This window comes from Otolemur garnettii, unplaced genomic scaffold, assembly GCF_000181295.1.
Source record: "Otolemur garnettii isolate 467f Iridium unplaced genomic scaffold, OtoGar3 scaffold00067, whole genome shotgun sequence".
NCBI classification, from domain to species: domain Eukaryota; kingdom Metazoa; phylum Chordata; class Mammalia; order Primates; family Galagidae; genus Otolemur; species Otolemur garnettii.
In genome coordinates, this window is record NW_003852462.1 from 2,098,491 (window position 1) to 2,111,062 (window position 12,572).

General features: G+C 59.6%; 1 protein-coding gene across 3 annotated transcripts in view; it reads left to right on the forward strand.

Moving 5' to 3' along the window:
• Window positions 1-10,703, forward strand: part of TP73 (tumor protein p73) — a 37,503-nt gene extending 26,800 nt beyond the window's left edge. The window contains exons 4-13 of one of the 3 annotated variants that reach the window (XM_003793215.1): window positions 3,973-4,159; window positions 4,601-4,716; window positions 5,035-5,144; window positions 5,560-5,711; window positions 6,138-6,226; window positions 6,939-7,063; window positions 7,567-7,715; window positions 8,563-8,701; window positions 9,078-9,171; window positions 10,365-10,703. In XM_003793215.1, the coding sequence (XP_003793263.1) occupies window positions 3,973-4,159; window positions 4,601-4,716; window positions 5,035-5,144; window positions 5,560-5,711; window positions 6,138-6,226; window positions 6,939-7,063; window positions 7,567-7,715; window positions 8,563-8,701; window positions 9,078-9,171; window positions 10,365-10,703 (1,500 nt within the window). Of the gene's footprint in view, window positions 1-3,972; window positions 4,160-4,600; window positions 4,717-5,034; window positions 5,145-5,559; window positions 5,712-6,137; window positions 6,227-6,938; window positions 7,064-7,566; window positions 7,716-8,562; window positions 8,702-9,077; window positions 9,172-10,364 lie in introns of those variants that run through there. The other 2 variants (XM_003793216.1, XM_023515220.1) reach the window with 2 other exon arrangements.
• The last annotated feature ends 1,869 nt before the right edge of the window (window positions 10,704-12,572 follow it).

The window sequence follows — 12,572 nt, forward strand, 5'->3', positions numbered from 1 at the left end:
GGCTGAGTGAGGTGCCCTGGACATTCCATGTGGGAGGGAGACCTACCCTTGTCCTCGAGGACTCAGGACCCTGCCCTGCCACCCACCCCATGCCCAAGGCTCCCAGATGAGGTGCCTGAGTCACAGAGTAACTGTGACCCCAAGTAGGGTCCCTCAGCGCTAGGCAGACAGGGACACTTGAGGCAGAGTGAGAATGCTGACAGCACCTCCTATAGGTCTCAGTGAATCAGGACGGCACCCTCTGGGCAGGCACTGGACACAGGCTTGGCACACACATCTTGGCAGCAAAGCAGAGACTGGAGCTGGCCAAGCTGGTGTGGCTGCCTCCCACCCTAACCTTGGCCAGCTGCCTCTCACCCTGACCAGCCACATTGCAACCAGTTGCCTGGCAGTCCCCTACCCAAAGACAGCTTCAGTCTCAGCTGCCAAGGACTTAAGCATGGATCCCACCTGAACACTTCTTTGCTCTACAGAACCCAGAGGTGCTGAAGGCCAATCTGCTGAGCCCCCAATCTAGGTCCCAGGAGGTGGCAAGGGCAGGACATGGACCTTGGAGGTTAGACAGTTCTGGCCTGGGTGCTGGTCCACCCTTCTTTAATAGGCAGCATTTGGAAGCAAAGCTCTGGGTCTCTAAATGGGTGATGAAGGTCATATGTGGGCCTGGCACAGAGGAAGCACCTGTGATGGGGACCAGCAGAGAAGGCAGCATGATTGTGCCCTGTTCCCTAGTCAGGGAGCACAGTGCTCCCCAGCTCTCTGCCACAGAGGCAGACCCCCGTCCCCAGGCTTCCCCTCTCCTCCAAGTGCAGCCCTTGTCCCTGGCATGAGCCTTCACTCTGCAAGGGGGACAAAGCCTGCCATGAGTCCAGCACAGCCCTACTGTCCTCCTCTGCCCTGCAGTAGGGTGCACGCCATGAGGGCTGGACGGGCCCAAGGCCCTGTGGTCTGCGGGCTCTGGCTCCCAGGCTGGGCTGAAGGGTGTGCTCTGTCTCCTGGGCAGTGGTACGTCCAGGTACTGAGAGTCCATCTGTGACTCCTGCTCACCTAGTTGGGACCTGGCTCAAGGTCATGGCAGGCCAGGCTGCCTGGCTCCTGAGACTATCCCTGTCTGCCCTGGCCACCCCTCTCCAATGGGTAGTGTTTGTCCACAGCTTCTGGGATTCTCCTAGACAGCAGTAAGGGCTGAGGACTGCTCAGCATCTACAAAGCGTTTTCTGTTTCTGGTTCATTTTCCTTTGGGCTTCTGGCCTGGGGATCCCCTGCAGGCCAGTGTCAGGAGGTCAGCAGATGCATCTGTCCCCTACCCCACCCCTGAGCCTGGTGCGTCCATAGACTCAAGCAGCCTTTTTCTGTCCAGGTACTTCTTTGAGCCAAGCACTGGCACCAAGAGCCACCTGGAGCCCCTGCCTGTGGGTTGTGGGCTCCCTGGTGAGCAGATGACCAGGGAAACTCCAGACAGACATACCAGGTGCTCTGAGGCCGGTGGGAGGACCAGGCTAGTGGATCAGGGCCCACCCCCAGCAGTGAGGCTAGCAGTGATGTTGTGCACCAGTGAAGGCCACAAGGCTGCCATGAAGGGGACTCTAACAGAGTGGGCCCTGGAGCAGTGTCACCCAAGGAAAGCCCTGCTCCCGGGAAAGAAGGGACCCGGGGGACCCAGTCCAGGGGCTCTTGACTGGGGTCCTGTGTGGTTTTGGGGGGGTCCGTGTGTGAGCCTACCAATTCATGCAGTGCAGTCTGTGGCTCAGCCATGGAGCTTTCCTAGGGAGAAAAAGGACTCATGGACTTAGGGGTCTGTAACCCAGGAGGAGAGCAACATGGCCCTGAACATACACACACATGTGCACACACACACGGGCAGTGGATAAAAGTGGACTCTAAAAAAATCATTTAAAAAATAAAAGCCCCCACTACAGGCCCCGTCTTCCAGAATCTGTTGTAACAGATTCACCCAAGCTGGTTAACGGTATTTGCGGTTTGCAAGATGCTGCATGTCCCGGGAAAATGACAGACACGTTATTATCACCTCTCCACTGTCCTCCTGCCCAAACCTGCCTGCTCCCAGCGCCCATCTGCTGGGGAGCGGGGCAAGGAAATTAACAATCCTGCGCCCCCCCCACCCCGCCCGCCCCGAGCCAGCCTTCCCGGCCGAGGCTCCCAGCCAGGCCCCAGTTGTGGGGCGGGGGTTGGGTGCGAAGAGGGGAGGAGTCCAGGGGAGAGGACGGTCGGGGAGGGCTGGGCACACATGGGTGTTTGGGCAAACCGCTTCCTGCAAGCGCTCAGAGCACCCGCATCCCGGGCAGGCAAGTCTAGACGGCTCCGTGTCAACAGCCGAAGATAAATAAGATTTTATCAGCTCGGAATCTGTTGAAACACATCCATCTAGCGGTTCTAGGGAAGAAGGCAGAAGGGAGGGCGGCAGAGAGGAAGCGTCTCCACATGACCCTTCCTATGGAATAGGGACGGCCGCTGGAGCCCCTCCTCTTGTCCAGTCTGGGGAGTAGGAGGGAGCTGGGGGGCCTCACGCCCTCCTGGGCTCGAGCCTGTCCTCTGGAAGGACTTCCATCTTCCATATTGTAGGTGTGTTGCCACCTGATGGTGCAGGTCTGCGAGGGCCGTGGAGGCCTTGCGAGGTACAGAGGGGACGAGGGTCGTTCACGCCACCCTGGGGCGTGTCCTGGTCTCTGTCACTGGACTCTGGGCCTGGCCCTCCCTCCTAGTTGGCTCCCGCAGTGGGCGGTCCAGCCGCCACAGTCACGCTGGTACCGGGGACAGCTCCCAGTGCTGGCTCCACCCCAGCTGCGCGATGCACCCGCCTGCCTCTCACCCGGTTCCTCAGTTCTGGGAGGCAGACCGGACCAGAGAGACTGCACTGGTGGCCAGGGGTCAGAGTCCCCCCTCTTGTTGGCACAGGAAAGCCCTCTTGTGGGCTCCACCTGCTCCCCCGGCTCTGCCAGCAGCTCCCCGTGTCTGGCCTCAGTTTCCCTGACGTACGAGGGTGGAGCAGGGGAGGGCGGCATTCTGCAGGCACTTTTGGCTGCAGTAACCTGTGACTCTGAGTTGCTGGAGGTGTGTGCAGAGGGATGGGGTGGGGGCAGGAATCTAATCTGAAATGGAACATTCCTGATTTCCCAGGAGCCCAGCACTCGGGTATCAGCTATTTGGAAACCAGCAGACGCCCCTGGGTGACCCTCGCCGGGGTCACTTCTAGAGTTCATGAGTGATGGCTGGAGGCCCCTGCAGGTGGCTCAGTCAGAAAGGGCACCATCCAGTCCTCTAGGGCAGGGTCTGACCGGCCCTGGGTGGACCCCTCATCTCCTCACATTGTGGGCTGGGTTTGCTAGGGCAGCGTGGACAGAGGGGCTCCCACGGTGGCCCAGAGTAAGCTGCACAGCACTGCTGCTGAGGCTGGAGGGATATCAGAGTCCCCAGGGCTGCAGAGGCTATGTGGGGGGGCTGACCGGGAAGTTCTCTACCAATGCTCAAATGTATAATAGGCATCCAGCCCATCTGCAAATTATGTTTCCTGTATGCAAATACCAAAAAAGCCCAACTCTAGGCTTTTAAAAACAGACTTGGTGACGCAACCCTCCTCTTAAGACCACTGCAGTCAAGGTGCTCTGGGTCCCCAGCCCTGCCCCTCCCTCAGCAGCTCCTTATCAAAACCTTCCTGCCCTTTCCTGACCTTAGCCATAAAATGTGCATGGTGCTGCCTTCCTTTCCAGCTATCGAGGTCGGGGCATAAAACACACTCGAGCCACTGTGGTCACTGAGTGAAAACTGCCTGGCAGTTGTGGAACAGATGTCCAGGCTTTGAAGGAAAGATGCCCACTGGAGCTCAGAGCAGGGGCGCACACGATGGCAGTCTTCATGGGGTGGTCGGGAGGAGGCTGGCACCCCCGATGGGGGGATGCAGCCCCACAAGGGTGTGGGGCTGGGATCATGGGGCTCAGTGGCCTCCTACCCCTTCAGTACTCCCCGCTGCTGAAGAAGCTGTACTGCCAGATCGCCAAGACATGCCCCATCCAGATCAAGGTGTCCACCCCGCCGCCCCCGGGCACCGCCATCCGTGCCATGCCTGTCTATAAGAAGGCAGAGCACGTGACCGACATCGTGAAGCGCTGCCCCAACCACGAGCTCGGGAGGGACTTCAACGAAGGTGAGGGCCCTGCCAGCCCCCTGGACCATGGAAACCCCTTGCTAAGTGGTCTGAGCACCCCAGCTGGGAAGGGGAGAAAGTAGGAGTGGTGAGGGGCTGATAGCATGGCTCAGCTGTTCCTTCAAGCACCTCCCCTGGTCCCATTTCTCCCTAGCTGTGACTGGGGCCTTGGAAGCTGCTGCTCCAGGATGGAGTGGGTGGTCTGGAAGAACCTGGGGTGCCAGCCAGCCTTCTAGGACCCTGGGGATGCTATGTGGGGGTGGCCCTTCTGTCCAGTGTGCCTGAGCTGGGCACCTAGGACAGAGAGCTGGCAGTAGGCGGGGACCTCGTTGGGAGGCCTTCAGGGCTGGGCTTCATATCCAGTTCTGCTATGACACACCCCCGCGTGGGGATGGGAAACCATGGCTGGCACCTCCCTGAAGCAGCAACATCTCCTGGCAGGACAGTCTGCCCCTGCCAGCCACCTCATCCGCGTGGAAGGGAACAATCTCTCACAGTATGTGGACGACCCTGTCACCGGCAGACAGAGTGTTGTGGTGCCCTATGAGCCCCCACAGGTAGGCCAGCGGCCATGCAGGGTGAAGCCCCTGCTGGAGACCCTGTCTCACTACACCTGGCTGACTTGTCCTGGTGTGTTCCCAACTGAAGTCTGGTCATGGGTGCCTCCCTCACCATGCAGGCCAGTCCCCTCACCAGCTATCTGCACCACTGCCACACTCATGACACCCATCTACTACACATGCTGCCACTCCAGCTCTGGTGGGCCTTGGTGTTCCCAGCTCTATAATAGGAGAGTGGGTCAGATGACCTCCAGATGTGGGGGCTGGGGCATGTGTGCCAATGCTGAGCCCTCTCCCTGCTTCCACCGTGTGTAGGTGGGGACGGAATTCACCACCATACTGTACAACTTCATGTGTAACAGCAGCTGTGTGGGGGGCATGAATCGGCGGCCCATCCTCATCATCATCACCCTCGAGACGCGGGAGTGAGTCTATCGGGCGCGTGGGATGCAGCTGGGGCTGTGACTGGGGAGCTAGTCATGGATATGTGGGGGCCAAGGCCAGTGGTGGGTGCAAGTCTGGGGGAAGGGGCTCTGCGGGCACTGCTTGGGCAGACACTGGAGCTTAGTGGGAGGCAGGGGGCCCTGGGTTGACGTCTTAAAGTAGCCCCCCAGCCTGTGGCTGCCTCTTGGGGAACGTTTTCCACTAGGGAGGACTCTGTGCCCATCAAGGCAGGTCCTGCGGGGAGAGTGGGCAGGGTGGGCTGGGACCCTGAAGCTCATGATCCTGGTTATGCCCACCTGACAGTGGACAGGTTCTGGGCTGCAGGTCCTATAGGGAGAGTTGGCAGGGTGGGCTGGGACCCTGAAGCTCATGACCCTAGTTGTGCCCACCTGACAGTGGACAGGTGCTGGGCCGCCGGTCCTTTGAGGGCCGCATCTGCGCCTGTCCTGGCCGTGACCGCAAGGCTGACGAGGACCACTACCTCGAGCAGCAAACCCTGAATGAGAGGAATGAGGGCGCCGCCAGGAGCAGCGCTGCCAGCAAGCGCAGTGAGCGGGCTCAGGCCAGGGCTGGCGGGCTCCACTGGGGTGATGTGGGGTGGGAGGGGACACACCTGCAGGGGGCAGTTCAAGTCTATGTTTGGGGAAAGGGCAACCCTGAACTGCCCTCTGACTCCAGAGGGTGCCCAGCTGAGCCAGGCAAGTAGAGCCCCCGGACAACTTGCTAGTCCCAGGGCCCTGGGCCATGGCACCTGAGAGGCCTGGACTGGGGTTGCCCCTGGGTTTCCCCATCCATGTGGTTATTGTCTTCTGGACTGCCCACATGCTGTGCCTACATGCAGGGTCAGCCTGACTGGGTGGGGTGAGTGTCCCAGGTGAGGGCTGGGCTGAACCACCAGCACCCCCTGCATGTGGCCTGGCGCTTACTGGTTCACCTGCCTACTGGCTCGCTCACCCACCTGCCTGGCCTTCTAGCGTTCAAGCAGAGTCCCCCCACCGTCCCTGCCCTGGGCACCAGCGTGAAGAAGAGGCGGCACGGGGATGAGGACATTTACTACCTGCCTGTGAGTGTGAGGCCTTGCAGCGTGCTATCTTGCAAGAGGGGCCATGAAGGGGGCACTCATGGCACTCTGACATGTGACTGGTCTGACTGGTGCACTAAGTCACCCAGGCTTTGGGAGGGCTCCTCTCACAGGGCAGGCGCTGAGTTCCTTGAGCTCTTCAAGAAGTAGCCTCTGTCTTTGAAATTGGTGTCTGGGGCTCGGCACCTATAGCTCAACTGGCTAAGGCGCCAGCCACGTACACCTAAGGTGGCAGGTTCAAATCCCCAGCCCGGACCCACCAAACAACAATGACGGCTGCAACCAAAAAATAGCCGGGCGCCTGTGGTCCCAGCTGCTTGGGAGGCAGAGGCAGGAGACTCGCTTGAGCCCAGGAGTTGGAGGTTGCTGTGAGCTGTGATGCAACAGCACTCTACCCAGGGGGGCAGCTTGAGGCTCTGTCTCAAAAAAAAAAAAAAAAAGAAAGAAAAAGAAATTGGTGTCTGGTGGGAGGATGGGGGCCAGAGCTTGTCAGGAAGGAGTGGGCATAGTTCTCAGGGACTGTGGGTCCCCATAGTTCACAGGGACCCCCCTCTGGGTCATAGTGAGAAAGCTGTTGTACCCTGAGTGTTGTACCCTGAGCCTTGGGGAGCTGGGAACCCTGAGAAAGGAGGGACACTTTACTGCAGCCCCCTGGTGTTGGGGCATCGGCAGAGGGCTGTGTCTCTGTGCCCAGGTGCGTGGCCGGGAGAACTTTGAGATCCTGATGAAGGTCAAGGAAAGCCTGGAGCTGGTGGACCTGGTGCCGCAGCCGCTGGTCGACTCCTACCGGCAGCAGCAGCAGCAGCTCCTGCAGAGGCCGTGAGTCAGCCTCACTCTGCACTGCCTACCTAGCATCCTGCCTGACCCTTGGCGGTGGCAGGGGGGAGGGGGTGTCAACCTAGCTGGAGAGTGATGGGCACACCAAAAACCCCTCCAGAAAGCACAGGAGCTCAGGAGGCTCCTCCCCCAACTCCGGGAAGCCTTCTGGGGCCTGAGTCCCAAGCTTCACTGCACCCTTCCCACCAAGGGGCATTGTAAATGGCTGCTATATGGGGAGGCCAGAAAGGGGCAGCAGCTGGAGTGACGCTGAGTCAGCCCCGCCGCCCTCTCCACACTGACTGGGACCCTGCCAGGAGCAGGCTCAGGGGCTGTGCCTGCCCACGGTCACAGGCAGGGAGGCCATCAAGAAGAACACTGTTCTCTGGCCTCAGGGGTCAGGGTCTGCCCCTCAGGGGAACCGGGGGCTTCCATAGAGGTAGCTAGGTGGGGACAAAGCTGCCTTTGCCTCCTGTCAACCTGTGCTCACTGTTGCTTCCAAACAGGAGCCACTTGCAGCCCCCGTCCTATGGGCCTGTGCTGTCACCCATGAACAAGGTGCATGGGGGCAGCAACAAGCTGCCCCCAGTCAACCAGCTGGTGGGCCAGCCTCCCTCCCACAGCTCGGCGCCTGGGCCCAGCCTGGGGCCTGTGGGTGAGTTCCCTGCTAGTGGGGTCCATAGGATAGGGGGAGGTCCAGCTCGGCCTGCAGGCAGGGCTATCCCTGGCTGGCTCCCTCCAGCACTCCCACCTACAGTGGAAACATGGGCCTTGGCAACCAAGGGGGATGTTCTTATCCTCACAGAGCCTCAGTTTCCCTCAGAAAACAGCAACAGAAATACCAAACTCACTCCTTATAAGGGTTAAGTGATAGAAGACTGTGTTGGCTGGCCTGGCACGTGCCAGGGGCTCAGCAGGGTGGAATTTGGGGCTCCTTCCCTGGGAAGGTCCTTCTGTGGGCACAGGTGCTGCATGGGAGCACCCCCTGGTGTGTCCCAAGGCTCCGGCATCAGAGCCCCAGCACTCGGTGCAGCTGTCCTGCCCCTCATGACCCCAGCCTTCCTCTGGGCAGTCTCCCAGTCCCTACCAAGGAGGGGTGAAGAGATGAGGCCTGAGCATTAAGGGGCTCTGCGGGCACTGCTTGGGCAGATGCTGGAGCTTAATGGGAGGCAGGGGGCCCTGGGTTGATGTCTTAAAGCAGCCCCCCAGTCTATGGCTGCCTCTTGGGGAACGCTTTCCACTTGGCAGGACTCTGTGCCCATCAAGGCGGGTCCTGCGGTGAGAGTGGGCAGGGTGGGCTGGGACCCTGATCTCACGATCCTGGTTGTGGCCACCTGACAGTGGACAGGTTCTGGGCTGCGGGTCCTACGGGGACCTCTCTGGCTAGCTAAGGTGGTGCCAGGTCTCAATGCCTCTTCTGGTGTCCATCTAGAGCCTGGGCAGAGGCTGCACCAGATGGCCTGCCAGGGTGACCCTGACAGTATGATCTTCCTTCCACCCAGGCCCTGGAGTACTCACCAACCACAGCCATGCCCTGCCAGCCAACGGGGAGGCCAACGGGAGCCACAGCACCCAGCCCATGGTCTCAGGGTCTCACTGCACTCCGCCACCCCCCTACCACGCTGACCCCAGCCTCGTCAGGTACGTGGACTGTAGTGGAACTGAGCCCATGCTGGCACCCTGTCCCCTGACCGGGGTCCATGGCTGCTGCCCTGGGAGCAGTCTGCGTGCAGCCCCATCCAGTCCTGTGTGTTAGCTGCTAGCCCTGGAACAGATAGGCAGGAGACTGTCACATCAGTATCCAGCAAGTGCACGGGGTGGGGAGGCTCCCTTAAGAGGAGGGAGAGCAGGAGGAGTCAGGGGTCCTCAGCGGGCTCGCCAACCATGGGCACCGAGGGTGCTGGGGTAGATGAGAGCCACCTTGGAGGCAGTTGCCACCCCGGCCCACCACTCCTCACAAGGTGAGCCCATGTCGCCTGAAGTTAATGCCGTCTCATTTCTCACATTCTCTCTGCAGTTTTTTAACAGGCTTGGGGTGTCCGAACTGCATCGAGTATTTCACCTCTCAAGGGGTACAGAACATTTACCACCTGCAGAACCTAACCATCGAGGTAAAGGCCCCAGATAGCCCCCTGCCCACAGCAGGCAGGTGCAGTCCCTGGCCCCTACCCCACAGAGGCAGCAGCCAGAGAGGCCTGTCCAGGAGGCAAAAAGCTTTCTCTTCCATCTGGGGCAGTCACTCTTGTGGCAGGAAAATTGGGGAAATCGTCCCCACAGATGAGCAGATGCAGACTGCTGTCCTGAAGTCACTGTCCAGAGCTCAGACAGATTCCGCTGAGGGACGTGCCAGATGGGACTTGTCCCCAGGACTCCAGTAGCTGAACGGGTCATTTGGATCTGAGGGTTTTTCTCCTGCCAGAATCCCTTGCTGTCTAGCAGCATGGCTGCCTTAGATTTTAGCGGATGGGCTGTTTCCATGGCACAGGAATGAACACGTGGAAGATCCAGAGGGAGCTAGTCTGATTTAGTGCCACTTGCCCAGGGAAAACTGAGGCCCAAAGAAAGGGCGTGGGTGGCCCTGGTGTCACTATTAAACAGCCTGGGGGAAGCTCAGCACCCATAGCTCAGTGAGTAGGGCACCAGCCACATACACTGAGGCTAGTGGGTTTGAGCCTAGCCCAGGGCCTACTGAAGAACAATGACAATTGCAACCAAAAAATAGCCGGGCATTGTGGAGGGCACCTGTAGTCCCACCTACTTGGGAGTCTGGGGCAAGAGAATCGCTTAAGCCCAAGAGTGTGAGGTTGCTGTGAGCTGTGATAACACAGCACTCTAGGGTGACATAGTGAGACTCTTTCTCAAAAAAAAAAACAACAACAACAACAACAAAAAACCCCACCTGGGTTTGCATGACTCCCCAATGCCCTGTTAGCCAAGGGGAGAGCCTTGGGAAGCCCAAGGGGCAGTCAGCCTGTGATCCCCTAGGGCTCTAGCCCAGGACCTCAAAAGCCTCTGCAACCCTAGTCTGACTAGGTCAAAAGCCATCCAAGCTTGTCCCCAGCCCAGGCCACAGGCCAGAGACCAGAAACTCAGCTTGTCTGGGGAAGCTAGGCCCAGTGGCTCAGCCCTGCCCTGCCCCCATGCCTGTCCCCGGCTGGGGCAGCACTGAGGTCTCCTTAACCCTTGCCTCCCCAGCATATCACACACTTTGAGTTGCGCTGGGAGGGTGTAGGGAGCCGAGGGGGAAGGACCACCCTGCGGGGACTGCACCTTGCTCTGATAGGCGGTGGCGACACTCTTGCAGGACCTGGGCGCCCTCAAGATCCCTGACCAGTACCGCATGACTATCTGGCGGGGCCTGCAGGACCTGAAGCAGGGCCACGACTACGGCGCCCAGCAGCTGCTCCGCTCCAGCAGTAACGCGGCCACCATCTCCATCGGCGGCTCTGGGGAGCTGCAGCGGCAGCGGGTTATGGAGGCCGTACACTTCCGCGTGCGCCACACCATCACCATCCCCAACCGCGGCGGCCCGGGCGGGGGCGCAGCGCCCGAGGAGTGGGCGGACTTCGGCTTCGACCTGCCCGACTGCAAGGCCCGCAAGCAGCCCATCAAGGAGGAGCTGTCGGAGGGCGAGGTCCACTGAGGCCGCGCGCTTTGCTACCAGAGGCTGTCTGGGAGCAGGACTTCTGCGCCGCGCACACACAGGGGGGTTCGGAAGCCACCCGGGCAGCCTGAATGGAGCTGCCCTCCAGTGATGCTCGCGAGGGCCAGGCACAGGACACCGAGGCAAAGGCCGGCCACCCTCTCAGCCACTGTCACTGTCCCAGACCTCCATGTGGGCGCTGTCCCCTGCCTCCTCTTAGGGACGCTCGCGGCCCAGGACCGTCTCTGCCGACAAACTGCCACACAGTGTTTCCCCACGTCCTCCGGTTCGCGGCGGTGAGCGCCCAGTGACTGCACGAAGCGCGAGTATTTTCAGGAAACCGCCCGGACTGTCTTCGACCGAGGCGAGGGCGCCCTCTACGGGCGCCGGGAGTGGCCTGCACCCACCGCCAGGCCCGCGGGGCGCCTCCCCCATCCGACTCTTCTGCCCCTGCCCCTTCCCAAAGCACCCTGCGAACTGTTGCTGGTACCGGATGGGGGCGCTGGGGAGGCACCAGGTGTCACTTTGCACTGCTGCTGGCCACACCTGCCTCCCCTGACTGGCCGTCAGCAGACTAAAGGCATGTCCCCAGACTCCTGGAAGTTGTTGATATTTGATAAAACAATACCCTTTTCTATGTGGTGGGTCAGCTTTATTTTTTTTTAAACTTTCACTCTCAACATTCCCTTTTGAGTTCAACCAAGTGCCCTGAGCTGGGGTAAGGATGCTAAGTGACAAACCAGGTAGGCTGTCACTGTTGCCAGAATGTCTGCTGGACAGGGCAGGGATAGCCATCGCCATGTGGCTGGGAATGTCCTCCCAGGGTTCCCTTTGCAAGGTGGGACAACCAGTGGTCTCTTCCGTGGAGGTGGCAGGTGGGGATGGCACTGAGCAGGTGGGGCGGGTCCCAGCCTCAGGAAGCACCTCAAGGAATTAGGGAGCCAGGGAGTTGACTTTTGTATGGGCTCACCCATGGGGGCCATTTCTTTCCTTCTGAGCCGCAGAGGCCCGAACACCACCTGTCCCAGAGTCCAGCCCCTGGGCAGGGGCAAGGCCACGGGGGGACCCTCACAGTGTTACTGGATGAAGAGGGTCTGGCTGCCTGTCACTGTCAGCCAATATGCAGAGACAGAGGTAGGTCCATCAAACTTTGTCAGAAGGCCGAGATTGTGGAGAACAGGGAGCGTAGCCTCTCCAAGACTGTTCTGTTCTCCCACTTCCAAAATTACAGTTTTATACAATAAAAGTTCAAAGCAAAGACCACACCAACCCATATTCCAAATAATAATCAGCTTACCTCAGTGACTTTTACAACATTCCAATTCAAAAGTTCATCTCCCAAATCAATCCATCTGAACTACTCAAGATAGGAATCTTTAGGGTGGGAGCTAAATTTACAAAACTGTAAAAGCGGGAGGGGGGGGGATCAGGCAGGACCTAAACTGACCAGCTCCGCCCAGTCAGTCAGCTCTGCCTGTCTTATTCTCACTACTTGTTCTTTGACAGTGTGTGATGAAGACAGGTGGGGTGACAGTGTCTTGGTTCAGGGCTGAGAGTGCAGGCTGCCCAGATCTCTCCCACGTGGCTGTTCCCCACCCCTTTGCCTGGGGGCTATGTCGCATTAGCTCCTTTAGGTGTGGTTCTCCCCACACTAATAGCAGTTAAGCCCCCCAGACCAGAGGGAGGTGCAGACACAGCCCCCATCAGAGTAGGCTCCATTCGGAGACTCTGTCTTGGAGCTTGGCAAGGACAACCCCATCTCCACAGACAGCTGAGACTGGTTTGGCCCAGGTGCCATTGTCTGTGATGACTTAGCTATCTCCCCACTGCCTTTGTGAAGGTAGAGACCTGGGTGGGGTCTGGTGGGAG